The sequence below is a fragment of the Leucopleurus acutus genome (assembly GCF_964270905.1).
Source record: "Leucopleurus acutus genome assembly, chromosome: 1".
Taxonomy (NCBI): Eukaryota; Metazoa; Chordata; class Mammalia; order Artiodactyla; family Delphinidae; genus Leucopleurus; species Leucopleurus acutus.
In genome coordinates, this window is record NC_139142.1 from 144,079,482 (window position 1) to 144,099,590 (window position 20,109).

The 20,109-nt window shown below is 38.9% G+C and overlaps 1 protein-coding gene across 2 annotated transcripts in view; it reads left to right on the top strand.

The window, feature by feature from the left end:
* Positions 1-20,109, top strand: part of PEAK1 (pseudopodium enriched atypical kinase 1) — a gene marked incomplete at its 3' end in the record, with an annotated part of 291,481 nt that overhangs the window by 259,381 nt on the left and 11,991 nt on the right. For both annotated transcript variants that reach the window (XM_082835965.1, XM_082835966.1), the window contains one exon: positions 14,535-15,280. In XM_082835965.1, the coding sequence (XP_082692091.1) occupies positions 14,535-15,280 (746 nt within the window). The remainder of the gene's footprint in view (positions 1-14,534; positions 15,281-20,109) is intronic.

Below are 20,109 nucleotides of genomic sequence, written 5' to 3' on the forward strand. Positions count from 1 at the left end.
TTATGGACCACTGACCAATTCTCACATCTGTCTGGAAACCAGTGGCATATAATATCAAAGCGTTCTTCTACCTAGTGTCTCACCTCCTTTCTTTGTCTTTTTCCTCTGTCAGGTTATTGTAAGGCTAAATCATTCTATGATCAGCTAGTGTACTTGGAAATAAGGGCATCCTTAAGAGGACCAAAAGGTTAGGTAAAACTATTGGAGAAATGCTCTACTATGTACTTTTTTTTTTTTTTTTTTGCGGTACGCGGGCCCCTCACCGCTGCGCCGCGGAGCACAGGCTCCGGACGCGCAGGCTCAGCGGCCACGGCTCACGGGCCCAGCTGCTCCGCGGCACGCGGGATCCTCCCGGACCGGGGCATGAACCCGCGTCCCCTGTATCGGCAGGCGGACCCCCAACCACTGCGCCACCAGGGAAGCCCTCTACTATGTCCTTTTGGGAAACTCAATCATAACAACCCACATGCAGTTGAAAATACATTCCATAAGGAGAAGACTTCCATTCTAAGTTCCTGAAGCCTTCTGTGATTTGTGGGTAGGGGAGAGTAAACCCTTGCAGTTTACCCAAGCAACCATCTTGGATACCATTTTCCAGTTGGAATAGATTTTATAGTCAAGTGGTTTATTGAACTTTTTCCATTCTTTTACATTTTATGAGACATATTATGAGATGAAATTTTTATTTTTTTATTTTTTATTTAGTATATGTCCTCAGATAGCAAATATATCAGGAATTATATTTCAGACATTCTTACTGCACTGAAATTTCTTTCATGACATCCTCAGTAAAATATATACAAATTTTTACTGATTGTATGTTATCTTATGGCATCTTTTCTTTAAAAATATCCATTTGCCCACATCAGTTAAAGTTAACTGTTTTATCTTATTATCGTCCCAGTTATGTAGATTATTAGAAAAAAATAGAGCATTGCTTTCAAGAATACGCTAAGTGCCTTACATATTAACTCATTTAATCCTCACAACAACCTTAGGAATTATTATCCCCATTTTTCAGATGAGGAAAGTACATCAGAGTGCCGTGCCCAGAGTCACAGAACCTGTAAGAACTGAACCAAGATTGGAACCCAGTTGGTCTATATTACTAGACTATAATGATTGCAACCACTAAATTCTTAGAAGATACTGAAGGGCTGCAGCTGTCTCCCCTTTTTTTTTTTAAGTCATCTACTTTGAGACACAAAATTTAAGACTTTTTTTTAAAAAGATTATGATAGAGTACAAAAATACCAAGTTACAGATGCCCCATCAGAAAAATAGCTTTCTTTCTACCTATTGCTTTACTTTTAAAAGTATGTGATACTCATAAAATGTTGCCTAACTTTCCTTAAGTGCTTAAGTGGTGATAACTTGACTCCATAGGATATGATACATGGTTAGTTGCTTCTTTGGAAAGGTTTTACTATGTGAGTAAAATAATAACTGAATAATAGATAGGATTGGCTCCATCAGTTCTACAAACTGATAGGTGTTATTTTTTGTTTTGTTGTTGTTATTTTTCCTAATGGAACAAGTATTTCAGGTGGCATTTGGAACTTACCTTTTTTAATATTTTCAATAAATCACTTGCATGAAGTTTTAAACTATCCCTTGGAGTAATTTCTTATAATTTAATGCCCTGGTAGCTTTAAAAAAAAAATGTGTTTTAAGACCAAAAGGAAACAAAACCTAATATAATAGCTTCAGATTCTTTTAAATATTCTAGAACCATTCCACAAACACATGTTACATATTTCTTTTTCATTTTCTTTCCTAATTTCTTCTTTTTTTATTTTTTTATTCTTATTTATTTTTTATTTTATTTTTTTTTGTGTGTGTGTGTATAGTCCTCTATCTCTAGAAGTATACTCTTCTATCTCTACATGTAAAGTCTTCTATGTCTAGGAGTATACTTTTCTATTTCTAGGTGTAAATTCTTCTATGTCTACGAGTATACTCTTCTATCTTGGTGTATAGTCTTCTATCTCTAGAAGTATAATCTTCTATCTCTAGGTATAATGTCTTCTATCTCTAGGAGTACACTCTTTTGTCTCTAGCTGTATAGTGTTCTATCTCTAGAAGTATAATTTTCTATCTGTAGGTGTAAAGTCTTCTATGTCTAGGAGTATACTGCTCTATCTATAGGTGTAAAGTCTTCTATCTCTAACAGTATAGTTTTCTATTTTTAGTTGTAAAGTCTTCTATCTCTAGGATATACTCATTTATGTCTAGGTGTATAGTTACATATTTCTTTTTCATTTTCTTTCCTAATTTCTTCTTCTTTTTTTAAAAAAATGAGTCAGAGGGCGGATGGACTGATGGAAGAAACTGAAGGAGGGAAGTTAAGGGTTACCATAATTTTTGCTGTGGAATTTATTTCTGAAAATTGCATTGTGAAGTGGGCTTAGGAAGCAGTGTTATATAGTAGGAAAAAAACGTAGGTTTGGGGGATCAGACAAGTTTAGGTTTATATGACAGCTGTATCACTGCCCACCTACATGATTGTGGGTCAGTTATTTACCATCTCTGAGCTTCAGTTTCCTCATCTGACATGAGGGAATAGTAACATCTGCTTTGTAGGGCTGATGGCAAAAGAAGTACTTGACACGTAGAAGTGCTTAATAATTGTGAAGTTCCTTTATTTCTACACCAAAATATACTGTTGCTTTCTTTTTTCAATATGTTTGATGTGCTAGCCAGAAAATGTAGCATAAAGCAGAAATAATTTTGAATGTTTATTAGAAATGTTGAATAAGCAGAGCAACAAAATCCAAGTCCAAAAAGTTGTGGACTGCCTATACAACTGATGACTGAGAGAGTGAAACATGATAGAGGAGACAGGACACCAAGGTGGCCAACAGGGACCAGAGGAGACATAACAAATAACAGCGAAGTACTGCGACAGACCCAGTCTCCCAAGGTCTGCTAGTTATAGCGAAACAAAGGGACATGGTTTGCATTTGTTTTGTAGTTCCCACATTTCTTAGATAGTTCTGAAAACTAATAAGTCAAAAAAAAAAAAAAAACTGGATTGGAATAGGCCTTGATTACCGTATGTCAGAATCTCCCGTTAGACCTCTACCTTTGAGACAGCTTCCTTTCTCTGCTGTGGTATAACAAGAGCTGTTGTGATTCAACCATTTCCACAAAAACCTACCGACTTATGCGAACCATCCATTTGTTTTTCACCTTCGAGATCCCTCTCCAGGGTTAATTCAGCTGCCTTTCTTCTTGTCCTTAACATAAATAAAGCAAACTTTATTTTGTTTATAACAGAATTAATTATAGATTTTAGAGCTACAGTATACAGTATGGTAGCCACTAGCCACATCTGGCTATTTAAATTTAAATTCATTGAAATGTAAATAAAAATTCAGTTCTTCAGTCTCACTAGCGACATTTCAAGCGCTCAGTAGCCACATGTGGCTAATAGCTACTGTATTCAACATGCAGAGATACAGAACATTTCTGTCATCACAGAAAGTTCTGTTGGACAGCACTGCTTTAAAGATTTGCTTATTTGGGGGATTTGTATTGTCTTCTGTGTGCACAAAAATCATTATTGGTTTTTATGCACTTGACAACTGCTTAGGAAGGTTGCCCCTTATAGAGTGATGGTTTTCCTCTGGGTGATGGTGATATGTGATGATCACTGAACAAACTCTGATCTATAGCACTTTAATACACCCGAAACTGAATTTAGCAGGGTATCTGCCACCAAAATGATTTCCTAAAGAAGTGATAGGAAGTTTTTTTAATCAGACCTTCAACATTTCCCCATGTTTCTTATGTCTGTCTCAAAATGTCTAGAATATCGCTAGATTTTTATGTGGCACACCTGACTACTTTATCAGCCTGCTGAAATCAGGATCTTGTAATGACTTCTACTCTGTTGGAAATTAGTTGGTGACTTTAGCTCTCCTTCACTCACTTTTTAAGCGAGTACTCTAGACGTTACTTTTTAGAAAGATCTATCTAGTCTCCCTTTACTGGACAGAATTTTGGCTTGTTCCTCTTTCTTTGTGCCTACAACCTAGCACGTTATCTAAAACACACAGAAGGTGCTGAGAACATGTTTGGATGAATGTGCCAAAAATGACTTAGCATTTGACTATGTAAGTTTCCGGTTAGGGAAACTGAGCTCTCCTGAGGAAAGTTCATACAGGAAAATCTCAAGTCCTAGTTTGTGTGTTCCATTTATCAACTGGCTTTTTTTTCTAAAATGAGACTTAATCAGGGGTTTCCTAATTAAGGAATTATGTAAGCCATACCTCAGTTTCCTTTCCACGTGAAACTGTCCACATTTCTCATCTTACTTACCTAGAGCATCTCCTCAAGGCTGCACTGTTCACTGAAAGAAAACACCTGAAAGTCTTCTATCTCCAGAACTTCCTTTGGCAATGTATTGACCATTGGTGTTAAATTTTAAAGAATAGATAAACTTAAAGGAATGTCATTACATTGCCAGCCTTGATGGTTGTAATTATGGAGTAATGTCATCATAAATGGCAGCTTTAAAAAAAATCATTCTGAAAAGTATATCATTCATTCATTTACTCAACAAATAATTATTGAGGAATAACAATTCTGTGCCACACAATGCAAAGTTAACTATTTGAACCAAAGATGAAAGAATTGCACATTTTTAGATTATATGGATGTTTTTTAAAAAAGTGAGAGTGACAGCTCTGAACATTTGTTTGTGCATTTGTTGTACTTCCTAAAAATGTAATTATCTCTATTTAAAAAGAAACTATAGACTGTGTTCCTATCTTTTAAGTTAGCTTCATTCACATTTAAAAATAGTTTCCCATGTACTGGAATTTGTTGGCAGAGTGCAATATTCAAATTACATAGATAACTTACCCCCAAATAAATAATCTCTGTTCTTGGAGAGGTTCTCATTAATGAGATCTTTAAAAATTGAGTCTGTCAGCTGCTACACCACTGACATTCTTTAAATTGGTCCATGTATCTCTTTATTTGAGGCTAAGCCTGAGCCTGAAGTGGTCTTAAAGCTTCGTTTTATCATTTGGCATGAAGTTGATGTCCCCTGTGGTTTGCCAGCTGGTGCTTACGTTTAACTGTGGTGGGACCTAGCACAGTAATAATGCCCAGATAGATTAAGACCCTTCCTCCTAAGTTGCTGATGCCCACTGCCAGGGGGTGATACAGTGAGTGCTGGGGGCAGCCAAGGAGAGGCCTACTTATTTGACAAGGCTGGTGCACAGTGTGCTATGTGGCATCTATATTTATAAACTCCAGTGCATCTTTCCCAGTTTGGTGATGATCATCTCTTCTGTTGTCCTCTCCCTTCCCGTTCTCATCTGTGTTACTTGTCATGGGCCCTGGGAAAAGATTAAGGGTGAATATTGAAATTACAATTTAAATAGAAAAATATATTCCATTTATTTTGGCTTTAACACTTTCGTTTGTTTAGTGCCAGCTATCTCCTGGGAACCAGGCTAGGCACTGGGAATACTAGTGCTATCTTCAAGGACTTCTGCTCTTTGGGAAAGACAGGCATGGGGGCTGGCCTCTTAGGAGCTCATGTGATAGTTGCTGTGATGCAGGTATTTAAAGGTTCAATAAAAGCCCCTGCCTTGAGGAGTCTAGGAGAGGGTCACTAAGTTTTCAAGCTTGAAAGAAGAGTAGTTGTTTGCCAGATTGACAAGCAAGGGAGAACATTCCAGGTAGAGGGAAGAGTATGTACAAAGGCCTAAAGCTTGATAGAAAAATGAATGTTCAGTTAACTACCAGTAATTAATTAAAGGTAGCTTAAGTGCAGAGTGAAAGAGGCAGAGTTGGCAAAATGGGGCAGAGTGGAAAAGCAAGGCCAGATCATAAATGGTATGTATGTATCACAATGAGTGTATCTTTTACCTATAGGAAATGGAGAGCCACTGAAGAATTTTGGCTAGAGGGACATGATCGGGATTTTTTAAAGATCATTCTGGAAGCTACCTACAGAATGACTGGAGGCAGGGAGACTGACCAGGAGACCATGACATTCCTGTCTTACTGGAATAAAGAGCTAATTGTACTCATTAACATACTGTTCCTGTCTAAATGGGTTATCCTTAAGTGCCTTTAATCCCTAGCACCCTAAGATTGTAGTGACTGTCAGGTCTTAAGCAAACATTTGCTGTGATTTGTCCTGAGTGTGTCTTCAAATGATAGTGCCTTCCAGTAGATGTCTAGAGTGATGTAATTATTATTTTGAGTTTTTTACTGTATAATCATCTTTAAAATGTTGATCTTTAGAGATAATATTTTTCTTATTTCCTTTCCATTTATTATACCAATTGTGTAAGTTTTTAGAGCCTATATCAATAATCTTCCTTCCTGAGGAGTTTTAAACACCTTTTTGCTTCTTTGAAGTAGTGTCATTAAATTATTCCCTTTTAATCCATCTTTCATCATTTGCTTTTCAGAATGTGATATAAGGCCTTATTTGTCAGTCTGAAGACATTTTTAAGTGAAGAGAAAGTATAAAGATAGAGTTTAGAAACTCAAAAAGAAAGGAAAGGAAAGATTGAGTGTGGTTTAGTCAAATATATTTGTCCAAAAGAACTTTTTAGTCTATAAGGCAAGGTTTAGAACACAATCTATTTTTCTTTCTGTTTAGAGAGCTGGCATGCCACAAAAATGTAGAGTATGTGATGTTATATCAGGCCTGCTGAAAGCTGAGCTTAGCGTCTGGTCCCGGAGGCTTGAGAAGAATGTACAGGATTAAAAGTTTAAAATAAAAACAACTAAGATACCAAGCTTTTAAAACATTGACCCAGATGATTGGAATTCAGTTAGGAGAACTTGTCCTTCTCAGAAGAAAAAAATTAAAAAACACAGGACGCTTTTAGACTTGGGCGAATGGCTTGACCTACTTGCATGGGCTGTAGAATGTTCATGGTTTCATTTGGAACGCAAACATTTCTTATTCCCATGTGGAAATCTTAGCTCCCAGGAGACCATATCCCACTGTTTAGGGAGAGAAACCGCTATTAATTATCTTTACCTTCTTGCTGCCTTGGCTGTCCATTTTCATTTCGGAATGATGACCAACTCTGCTGACACTCTGTCCTTCAGTCTGGCAGCTGTTGCCTGCACACTTGCTGCATGTCTCACACCGTGCCCGAAGTTCTGAGGAAATGTAAAAAAAATAAAAAAATACATACACATTATAAAAGGCTAAAAATGCTATTATAGAGTGAAAAGTGGTAAGAGAACACAGAGGAAGAAGGGATGGCCCCCAGTTTGGAGGTGGGGATTAGAGAGGAGGGAGGGTTTCAGTAGAGAAAGGGTTATTTGAGCTGGGCTTAGGACGGAACACATTTACTAAGGCAGAGATGTAAGAATAAAAACATGGAGCATATCAAAAGAACAGGAATTGAGTGATTCTTATGGGAGGGTTGATGAGAAATAGTGGTAGATAAGGCTGACAGCCTTGACCAATTTCCTGAGGAGTTTGGACTTTATTCTGAAGGTGGTGGAAAATGGCATGATCAGCCCTCTTCTACCTCCTCTGATAAGCACTAAAGAGCTGCTGATGACGATAGACCTTGTCTCACCTGTCAGTTCTGAGGTCATTTAAAAGAAAAGAAAAGCACTTTTGGAATCCTCCATTCCTTCTGTGTCCATGATTGTTTTCGTTTGTTCTGATTTAGAAAAATGGAAAGAAGATGACCATCCCATAAAGATTCTCCTAAGGTCCACATTGGAAGGAGTGAGAATAGGTTCATGTTTCTAGTTTTTCTATTAATTCCTTTCTTCCTTCCATTTCCCCCTGAGCCAGACTCTTTGCTTTGTCCTGGGTGTACAAATGAGGCAGGTCTCTGTCCTCAATGAACAAACCCATGGGGAATTCAGACAGGGACACAAGTCAAGTATTCTAAGTGCTTAGAGAGAAATGTTCACAGAATGTATCTGTGGTCCCAAGGAAGGAGAGGTCAGTTTTGCGAAGTGGAGTAAGAAACATTCCTCAGAGGCAGAATGTTTAAAGACGAGAGGAGAGGGAAATCATTCCTGGAAGAGGGTCAACATGAACACAGACACAACATGAAGTAGCCAAGAGTGCTGGAGAAACCACAAGCAGTTTGGTAGCCCCAACTTATGACACAAGGGGAAATGCTATGAGAGGAACAGAACAACCAGGGCAAGGTCATAAAAGCCTTGCTTTCTGTGCTGAAGCAAAGAAAACTCCATCCTCAGGATGAAGTCCAAATTCTCAAGGACGGAATTTTTGAAGTAGAGGAGTGCCATGATCAGCTTTGGTGTTTGAGTAAAGTCTCTAATGGCTAGTGTGGTGAGGAAGGCAAAACTGGAGACAGTGGTAACAGGACACTGCCACAGTAGTCAGGACAGGAAGATAAGGTGCTGGTGCAGTTCACTACTTCTAACCTTTTCCACTGTCTGGGTCAGCAAATGGAAAATGAAGATTTGTTGCAAAGCATATTTCTGTCATCTTGTAAATAAACTGTGCTTCTGACTTCTCACATTAGCTGAGGCAAAGTAGGGCTGACCTACTTTGCTGACCACTGGGAGGGAGGCCTCACCATCACAGGAAGAGTTCAGTAAATGCCAAGCCCCTACATCCTTCATATTGTTTAGAGCACAGAAAAATGGGAAGATATGACTGAAAACTGAATTTATGGTGGTTTCTAAAAATAGATTGTTGATTTGCTTTATTTAGATATAATTTACATACCATAAAATTCACCCTTTTTGAGTGTGCAATTCAGTGAGTTTTAGTATGTTAACAGAATTTTACAGCCACTACCAGTATCTAATTCCAGAACATTTTCATCACCCCAAACAGAAACCCATTAACAATCACTGTCTGTTTCCATTCTCCCTTCCCCCGAGCCATGGCAACCACTAATCTACTGTCTGTCTCTATGAATTTGTGTATTTCTAGACATTTCATATAAGTGGAATCATATGATATGTGGTTTTTTATTACCGGCTTCTCTCACTTAGCGTAATGTTTCCAAGGTTCATACAGGTTGTAGCACATATCAGTACTTCATTTCTTTTTATGGCTGAATAATATTCTGTTGTGTGGCTATGCTACGTTTTGTTTATCCATTCATCATCAGTTGATGGACGTTTGAGTTGTTTCCACTTTGGGGCTCTTATCTTGTACTTCGACTCAAGTGTTGCTGTGAACATTTGAGTACAAGTTTTTGTGTGAACATATGTTTTCATTTCTCTCAGATATATCCCTAGGATTAGAAATGCTGGGTCATGTGGTAACTCTGTGTTTTATTTTTTGAGTAACTACCAAACTGTTTTCCAAGGTGGTGGCACCGTTTTAGATTCCCACTAGCAATGTATGAGGGTTTGAATTTCTCCATATCTTTACTAATACTTGCTCATCTATTTAATTGAAGCCAGCTTTGTGGATGTGAAGTGATGTCTCGTGGTTTTAGTTTGCATTTACCTAGTGAGAAATGCTGAGCACCTTTACATGTGCTTATTGGCCATTTGTATATCTTCTTTGGAGAAATGTCTATGCAAATCCTTTACCCACTTTTAATGGGTTATCTATATTTTCATTGTAAGAGTTATTTATAAATTCTAGATACAAGTCTCTTATCAGATATATAATTTACACATATTCTCTCCCATTCTAAGGGCCGTCTTTTCACTTTCTTGAAGTTAACCTTTGAAGCACGAAAGTTTTTCATTTTTATGAATTCCAATTTATTCATTTTTTTCTCTTGTTGCTTTTCTTTTGTTGCTTTAGGTGTTATATTTAAGTAATCATTGACTGACCCAAGGTCGAAAAAATTTATTCCTATGTTTTCTTCCAGGAGTTTTATAGATTTAGCTCTTAACGTTTAGATCTTTCATACATTTTGAGTTAATTTTTGTGTATACTATGACGCAGGGGTTCAACTTCATTCTTTTGCATGTGGATACCAGGTTGTCCCAGCACCATTTGTTGAAAAGACTTCTCTTTCTCCATTGAATTGTCTTGGCATCCTTGTTGAAAATCAGTTGACCATAAATATGAGTTTATTTCTGGACTCTCAATTCTATTCCATTCATCTGTATTTCTATTCTTATGCCAGTACCCCACAGTCTTGATTACCGTAGTTGTGAAGTAAGTTTTGAAGTCGGGAAATGTAGGTTCTTCGACTGTTCTCTTTTTCAAGATTTGGGCAGGGAGGCCTACTCTTGATCCTTTGTGTTTCCATATAAATTTTAGGATCATCCTGTCAATTTCTGCAAGAAGGCCAGCTGGGATTTTGATGGGGATTACATTAAATTTTTAGATCAATTTGAGGAATATTTCCATCTGAATATATTAAGTCTAATCCATGAACGTAAGATGTCTTTTCATTTATTTAGATCTTTAATGTCCTTCATCAGTGTTTGGTAGTTTTCCATGTACAAGTCTTACACTTAATTTCCTAATTTTTTTCCTAAATACTTTATTCTTTTTGATGATATTGTAAATGGAATTGTTTTCTTAATTTAACTTTTGGATTATTCATTGCCAGTGTGTAGAAATACAATTGATTTTTTTCACATCTTTATTGGAGTATAATTGCTTTACAATGTTGTGTTAGTTTCCACTGTACAACAAAGTGAATCCGCTATATGTATACATATCTCCCTATATCCCCTCCCTCTTGAGCCTCCCTCCCACCCTCCCTATCCCACCCCTCTAGGTCATCACAAAGCATTGAGTTGATCTCGCTATGCTATGCAGAAGCTTCCCACTAGACATCCATTTTACATTTGGTAGTGTATACATGTCAGTGTTACTGTCTCACTTTGTCCCAGGTTCCCCTTCCCCACCTGTGTCCTCAAGTCCGTTCTCTATGTCTCTGTCTTTATTCCTGCCCTGCCACTAGGTTCATCAGTAGGGGTTTTTTGTATTCCATACATATGCGTTAGCATACGGTATTTGTTTTTCTCTTTCTGACTTACTTCACTCTGTATGATAGACTCTAGGTCCATCCACCTCACTACAAATAACTCAGTTTCACTCCTTTTTATGGCTGAGTAATACTCCATTCTATATATGTACCACATCTTCTTTATCCATTCATCTGTCGATGGACATTTAGGTTGCTTCTATGTCCTGGCTATTGTAAATAGTGCTGCAATGAACATTGTGGTACATGTCTCTTTTTGAGTTATGGTTTTCTCAGGGTAGATGCCCAGTAGTGGGATTGCTGGGCCATATGGTAATTCTGTTTTTAGTTTTTTAAGGAATCTCCATAGTAGCTGTATCAATTTACATTCCCACCAACAGTTCAGGAGGGTTCCCTTTTCTCTACACCCTCTCCATTTATTGTTTCTAGATTTTTTGATGATGGCCATTCTGACCGGCATGAGGTGATACCTCATTGTGGTTTTGATTTGCTTTTCTCTAATGGTTAGTGATATTGAGCATCTTTTCATGTGTTTGCTGGCCATCTGTACATCGTCTTTGGAGAAATGTCTGTTTAGGTTACAGTTGATTTTTTATATTGATCTTATATCCTGCAATCTTGCTGAACTGGTATATTAGTTCTAATAGTTTTTTTGTGGATTCCTTAGCCTTTCCTATATACAAGATTATGTCACCTGTGAATAGAGATAATTTTACCTCTTTTCCAATCTGCATGTTCTTATTTCTTTTCCTTTCATGATTTCCCTGGCTAGGTCCTCCAGTACAATGTAGACTAGAAGTGACAAGAATGGAAATCATTGTCTTGTTCCTGATCTTCGTGGGGAAAAATCGAGTCTTTTGCCATTAAGTATAATTTAGCTCTTGGTTTTTCATAGGTGGCCTTTATCAGGATGAGGATGATCCCTTCTTTTCCCAGTTTGTTCGGTGTTTTTATTATGAAAAGTATTGGATTTGCTGAAATGCTTTTTCCGCGTCTGTTGAGCTGACCATGTGAGGTTTTTTCACTCTTTATTTTGTTTACATGGTGTATTACATTGATTGATTTTCAGATGTTAAACCAACCTTGCATTCCTGGGATAAATCCAAATTTGTTGTGATGTATAATCCTTTTCATATGTTGCTGGATTCAGTTTGCTAGTATTTTGTGAGGATTTTTGTGTCTAGTAATAAGGGATATTAGTCTATAGTTTTCTTGTAATGTCTTTCTCTTGTTTTGATATATAGGTAATATTGGCCTTTCATAGGTTTCAAGTTGGTAAGTGTTCCCTCCCTTTATATTTTTTGGAAGAGTTGGTGAATGATTGGTTTTAATACTTCTTTAAATGTTTGGTAGAATTCATCAATGAAGCCATATGGTCCTGGACTTTTCTTTGTGGGGATTTTGTAAATTATTAATTCAGTATCTTTACTTGTTACAGGTACCTATACAGTTTTGCCTCTTTTAGCCCTAAATATTTATTCCTTTAGTCATTCAAGAAATATTTATTGAGCATCAATTAAATACAGGCCCTGATTTTTGACATAGAGGGTACAGCAATTAGTAAAACAAAAGTCCTGGCCCTCTTAGAGTTTAGCATTCTCATACTCTTTCTCTGTCTCATTCTCATGCTGTCTATATATTCATATTTCTTATTTATATGTAATGTAGCTCTGTTCCTTGTAAAAGAATACTGCTGGGCTTCCCTGGTGGCGCAGTGGTTGAGCGTCCGCCTGCTGATGCAGGGGACACGGGTTTGTGCCCCGGTCCGGGAAGATCCCACATGCCGTGGAGCGGCTGGGCCCGTGAGCCATGGCCGCTGAGCCTGCACGTCTGGAGCCTGTGCTCTGCAACGGGAGAGGCCACAACAGTGAGAGGCCCACGTACTGCCAAAAAAAAAAGAGTATTGCTACATGCCATTGATGGAGAAAGGGCATCCTTAGGTTTGCTTATATATTGTCATAGTTTGTGTAAACTCTTGGGTGTTCTTGAAGAGAGTTGCATATGTGGGAAATGGAGTATACTGTTGTTACAATCAACAGTTTGTATGGTGCTTCCCCTTGGCATTGCTACAAGGACATGATTTTTAATAAAACAAGCCACGATCTTTATTCATTATCATCCTCAAGACCATCTGATGCCTTCTGTTCTGTCTAATCATCAGTAGTAGCATAGTTTCCTATGGCTTCTATAACAAAGTACCACAAAGTGGGTGGCTTAAAACAAGGGAAATTTATTCTCCTGTAGTTCTGGCAGCTTGGAGGCGAATTAAGGTGTTAGCAAGGTCACGTTCCCTCTGAGATTCTAGGTAGAATCCTTCCTTATTTCTTCCTAGCATCTGGTGGTGGCCATCAATCCTTAGCATCCCTGGCTTGCAACTGCATTACTCCAGTCTCTGCCTCTGTCATCACATGGTGTTCTCCCTGTGTGTCTGTCTTTATATCACATTTTCCCCTTCTTATAAGGACACCAGCCATATTGGATTGAGGCCCACCCTAATGACCTCATCTTAACTTGATTACCTCTACAAAGATTCTATTTCCGAATAAGATCACATTCACAGGTACCAGAGGTTAGGACTTCAGTATATTTTGGGAGAGAGCACATAATTCCACCCATAACAGAGCATTATGCTCTAACTCTGAAATATTGAGTGGAGATTTCATTTTAGTAACATTACTGGTTTTAATAGCTTTTATTAAACTTTCATGGTATATTTCTCTGTCTTTAAAAAAATAATGCTCCTTCCCCATTACACAATAAGTCCTGAAGGTGTCATTGATCACATACTTATGCGTTTTATCTTCTTCTAAGCATAAATTCTAGAAAGGAAACAAAGATGACTGGTCCTGTAACTAGGGCTTGTTGTAAGAGAATTTCAAAAGTAGCATCCCTCAAATCACAGTTTATATGTCCCCCAAAGTAAAACAGAATCATGTAAGAGTTTGTGAAAGATGTTTGAAACAGCAGTTGACTGCTCATATGCATGGTTCCCCTTACCACAATTTCAGGGATCTTATACATAGACCAGTTTAAGTGGTGCTGGAATCCATCTCTGTAGTGAAGTGAAATAATATGGTTTATGAAATTGTATTCATATGTATTGGATGGAGAATGACAAGTGCTCTATACAATACAATGTAACTTTGGAACAAAGTTAAAAGAATAGAATAGTATCTTCTGAGCACCAGTCTAGCAGTCTCATTTGCTAATCCCAATTGTTTTTAATAATGCTCCCAAGTAATTTTTTTTTATGCACAAATACTATCATCTCTGTTCTGTCACAGTACAGTTATTTGAGTGTCTGTCACTCGTTAGTACTCTGGAGTGGTGAATACAGCACTCTTGGGGCCAGGAATGGAGAATATGAATTCCTTCTTGAAAACAAAGCCCATTGCCCTGTTCCTATGGCAAAGAAGTACAGAGACATTGTTCACATTTGTTGCTTCCATCAAGTCTTGAACTCTTACCTTTAAATTAAGCTATTTGTTCTTTGTTTTCTTTTACCATTTTTGGATTAAAGCATTGACTTCTTATATTCTCGTGGCCACCTCCCTTATTTCTGCTTAAGTTTCAATTATGTAACAAGAATGAAAACTTTACTTATTCTTTCTTTTCCCTTTCTTTCTTTATTTTAAAACAATACAGGGCAATCTAGAGCAGCCATGATACCTCCCAAGCATCCACGGCAGCCTAAGGGAGCTTTGGATGATGCCATTGCCTTTGGTGGGAAAACAGACCAAGAAGCACCTAATGCTTCCCAACCTACACCACCCCCACTGCCAAAGAAAATGATCATAAGAGCCAATACAGAGCCAATCTCCAAAGACCTCCAAAAATCCCTGGAAACTACTCTTTGTGTCATGGCTAATCCCACCTACGATATCGACCCCAACTGGGATGCCAGCAGTGCTGGCTCTTCAATCAGTTATGAACTCAAGGGACTGGACATTGAGTCTTATGGCTCCTTGGAGAGACCTTTGCACAAGGAGAGACCTGTGCCCTCAGCAGCAAACAGCATCTCCAGCTTAACCACTCTCAGTATTAAGGATAGATTTTCCAATAGCACAGAGTCCCTGTCCAGCCGGCGTGGTCCCTCTTGTAGACAGGGCCGGAGTATCCAGAAGCCACAGAGACAAGCACTTTATCGAGGACTTGAGAATCGTGAAGAAGTGGTGGGTAAAATCCGAAGCCTTCATACAGATGCCTTGAAGAAACTGGCTATTAAATGTGAAGACCTCTTCATGGCTGGACAGAAAGACCAGCTCCGCTTTGGGGTGGACAGCTGGTCAGACTTCAGGCTAACCAGTGACAAGCCATGTTGTGAGGCAGGCGATGCAGTTTACTACACAGCTTCATATGCAAAAGATCCACTTAATAACTATGCAGTCAAGGTAAGAAAATTTTACAAATCTGATTTTAATCTTCTCTGACACACTGTTATTGAGATGGGTCTGGTTTTATTTTATTTTTCTTCATTCCTCCAATCAGCAAAAACTTACTGAGCATCTACCTTACACCAGATATTGTGATAAAAGAGAGGTTAACTTATTATCTAGGGGAGAAAACAGATACGTAAAGAGACAGACATAACACAGTATACTGAATGCTAAGATAGAAGTAAACAGAATTCTGTGGGAGCTTAGAAGGACCTTAACCCAGACTCTCGATGCCAGAGAATTCTTCTTGAAGTAGGTAATACTTGAGCTGTGATTGTTTGCAAAGATTTCCTGTACAAATGAGGTCTGTTATGTGCCTTCCATTCTATACTTCTGTCTTTATCCTCTAGCAAATAAGAGACTCTTGTCTATCCCTAATTTCTAACTCCTCTGCTTCCTGGAGAAGCTTTTTTTTTTTTTTTGCGGTACTCAGGCCTCACTGCTGTGGCCTCTCCCATTGCGGAGCACAGGCTCTGGACGCACAGGCTCAGCGGCCATGGCTCACGGGCCCAGCCGCTCCGCGGCACGTGGGATCTTCCCGGAACAGGGCACAAACCCATGTCCCCTGCATCGGCAGGCGGGCTCTCAACCACTGCGCCACCAGGGAAGCCCTGGAGAAACATTTTTATAGAGGAAGGTAACCAATATTTGTTGATGTACCAGGAACTTTTTAGTGTTATATAATTTAATCTTCACATCGACTTCATGGGGTTAAGATCTTTTTATCCGTTTGACAGATGAGGAGAATAAAGCTTAGGGTCACACAGCTAGCAATTAGTAGAGCTAGGATTTAAACACAGATCTCTCTGACTCCATAGCCTACACTTTGTCTGTTATGTCACATATTAACTTCTTAAATGTATATCACGCATACCAGACAACACACTTCTTTAAGAACGCTAAAACGCTTAAAATCAAGAACTCTTGAGCAATTACATTCACTGTAACAGTAAGCCATAGGCTTCATCAATGTAATAAATAAAGCATGGACTTTGAAGTCCAAAAGATCTGGGTTCAAATCCTGACACTGCCACTTAGTAGCCCTGTTATAAGTTGCTATTCTAAGTCTCAGTTTCCTCAGCTTTAGAAAGGAATAATAATGATACTCATCTTATGGGGCCGTTTGGCTAAAAGAGAACAAAATGCCCCTGATAGGTATTCACTTATTTCACTATCCCTTAGCTTCTTCCCTAGATTATTTTAGGAGAACAACAATCTTTTGAGCCTCAGTTTCCTCCTCTTTCAGATGTTTACAACAATGATCCATCTACTTTGTGGGATTGAGGTTAGGATCAAGTAAGAGAATGCATGTGGGGCTTCCCTGGTGGCGCAGTGGTTGAGAGTCCGCCTGCTGATGCAGGGGACGCGGGTTCGTGCCCCGGTCCAGGAAGATCCCACATGCCACGGAGCAGCTAGGCCCGTGAGCCATGGCCGCTGAGCCTGCGCGTCCGGAGCCTGTGCTCCGCAACGGGAGAGGCCACAACAGTGAGAGGCCCACGTACCGCAAAAAAAAAAAAAAAAAAAAAAAAAAGATAATGCATGTGAAAGAGTTTCTAAAAACATAAAGCTCTGTGTAAACTTAAGGTAGTGTTCTCCCTTCCCATAGTCCCTTTTTACTGATTCTGTTCACTGGTTCAAAACTAATTAACATATCTAAAGGACTTGTACGTGTTAATTTGACTTAGAAAGACCAGATGGTGTCTTAGTAAATTAATGGATAAGGTAAACGATTGGTCTTGCCTGTCTATCAAGACAGAATATATTTTTGCACCAGACCTTCAGCTGGCTGCTCCCTGCATTTGCAGCACCTAAGCCACTTCACCCTCTGGTGACACTCGCAGAGTGACCCTGTGCCCCAGCGCACACTTTTTAAATTAAACTGAGGGGTAAACTGCAGAGAGAGGATCTAGATTCGAGTTAACACGTTACTGTTGAGTCTAAAAAGGAATTTTGAGATACTGTGTAGCATTCAAGAGCTGTTATACCGGTTGGAGTTATGGGGCCTCATCTATCTTGGGCCTGTATTGCTACAAGATCACTAGTGCAAGCAAGATGAGTACCTATTTCAGAAAGGGACACTGAACAATCTGTTGTTAAAAACAACTAAGAAGTAGGGCTTGACTAACTTTATGTATTATTGCTGTGCAATCCTGTCTCTTTCCCAAATCAATGGTTTGGTGTTGATTTCTTTGCTTGTAATGATGCAAAAGCAATCTCCAAAGAACAGGTGGCAAGTGGTTATATACTGAGGGTTCTTGGCAGGTTTGGGAAAGGATGTTTTGCACTAAATGGTGACTATAAATGTCTCCTTGAAGACCCTCTAGGCGTTTGTAGAAGGATCCAGTTGATAGTACAACCTTAAAGGAATAAACTCCTAGCACACTGTGAACCCTGCCTTTGCAGAGATAAGCAAAAAAGACCAGCAGTTGGCTCACACAAACAACTTTTTACTGTTTGTCTTCTTAAAATATCCCTTTCCATACTAATGGAATTTAGAGTAGCTTAACAGGTATGACTGTCTTTCTCTCTCTCTTTTTGTTTTAATTGAAGTATAGTTGATCTACAACGTTGTGTTAATTTCTGCTGTACAACAAGGTGACTCAGTTGTACATATATATACATTCTTTTTTTATATTCTTTTCCATTATGATTTATCCTAGAACATTGAATATAGTTCCCTGTGCTATACAGTAGGACCTTGTTGTCCATCCATTCTATATGTAATAGTTTGCATCTAGTAACCCCAAACTCCCAGCCCCTCCCTCCCTCCCCCTACCCACGTCCCACACCCCACACCCCCTGCCAACTCCACAACCACAAGTCTCTTCTCTATGTCTGTTGAAGAGACTGAAAGGTCTTTTCAAATGTTACAAAAGGAAGTTGGTGCTAGAATTTAACAATTTGAAAACCAAAGGATACTACCCCTTAAATAACAAGTCCACTGCAGTGATAGAGTACTAAGATCTTAACTTTGGGTGTTGTCTTAGCCATAACAAAATACTAAGACTGGATGGCTTAAACAACATAAATTTATTTTCTCACAGTTCCGAATGCTGGAAAGTCCAAGATCAAGTTTCCAGCTGATTTAGTTTCTAGTCAGGGCTCTCTTTCTGCCTTGCAGGTGGCTGCCTTCTTCCTAAGCCCCCACATGGCTGAAGGGGTGGGGGCTGTCTAGTGTCTCTTCTTATAAGGACACTAATCCATATCAAGGCCCCACCCTTGTGATCTCATTTAACCCTAATTACCTCTTTGTAGGCCCTATCTCTAAATATAGTAACATTGGGGGTTAACACGTCAACATATGAATTGGGGGGTTCACAATTCAGTCCATAGCATTCTGCTCCTGGTCCCCCCAAATTCATGTTCTTAACACATGCAAAATATGTTCAGTCCATCCCAACAGCCCCAAAGGTCTTAACTCATTCTAGCATCAACTCTGAAGTCTAAAGTCCGAAGTCTCATCTAAATATTATCTAAATGAGATATGTGTGAAATTCAAGGTCTGTTAAATCCTGAGACAAATTTCCTTTCCAACTGTAAACCTGTGAAACTAGTCAAGTTATGTGCTTCCAAAATACAGTGGCGGACAAGGATAGGACACACAATCCCATTCTAAAAGGGAGAAATCAGAAGGAAGGAAAGGATGATGGGTCCCAAGCAAGTCCAAAACCTTGCAAGGCAAATTCTGTTAGATATTAAGGCTCAAGAATAATCCTCTTTGACTCAGTACTCTGCCCTCCAGGCCCACTGAGATAATAGCATCACCGCTGTGGCTCTGCTGGGCACCCTGATCCTTTGGCTCTTTGTAGGGGCCCCGCCCACATGACTCTCTGCCAGGGCAGCCTACCCCTGAGGCACTGAGCAGGTTCCTCCCGGCCTTCCCAATCTGTGAGTAGGTTGAGAGTTTTCTAAATCTTCAAGCCCTGGTTCGTTTTTGCTTAACAATTCCTTCTTCAGTTCTTTCTCCCTTTGCACTTCACTATAAGCAGCCAAGAGGAAACAAGTCGTTCCTTTAACCCTTTATTTAGAAGTCTCTCAGCTAAATATCCAATTTCATTGCTCACTAGTTCTACCTTTCGCAAAATACTGGAATACAGTTTAGCCAGGTTCTTTGCCATTTTATTAGAAATGTCACCTTTTTTTCTATTTTCTAATAATATGTTCCTCGTTTCCGAGACCTCACCAGAATCACCCTTAATGTCCATATTTCTAGCAACAGTCTGTTCATAAGTATCTAGGCTTTTTCTATTATGAATCTTAAAACTCTTTCAGCTGCTACCCAATTCCAAACCCACTTCTACATTTTTGGGTATTGGTTACAGCAGTGCCCCAGTTCTCAGTAACAAGGTCTTAGTCTGCTTGGGCTGCCATAACAAAATACCATAGACTGGATGGCTTTAGGAACAACAGAAATTTATTTCCTCCCAGTTCTGGAGACTGGAAAGGAGGATTCTATTCCTGGCTTATAGACAGCCACCTTCTTTCTGTGTCCTTATGTCAGGGCTTGGGAGGGTTGGGGAGAGAATATGTCACATTGGGGGTTGGGGCTTTAACATATGAATCTTGGGAAGACACAGTTCAGTTCATAGCTTTATTCTGTTTTTCATTCAGTGTGATATCTGAATTGTATCGGTCTTCAACTAAAAGTAGTCAGCTGACATGAGTCCAAATTCTGAATCTATCATTGTGTATTCCCAAACAAGTCATGTAATCTCCCTTGATTTTCACTGCCCTTCCTACCTTGTAAGATTGTTATATGTGTATGTGTTTATGTAGTGAAACTG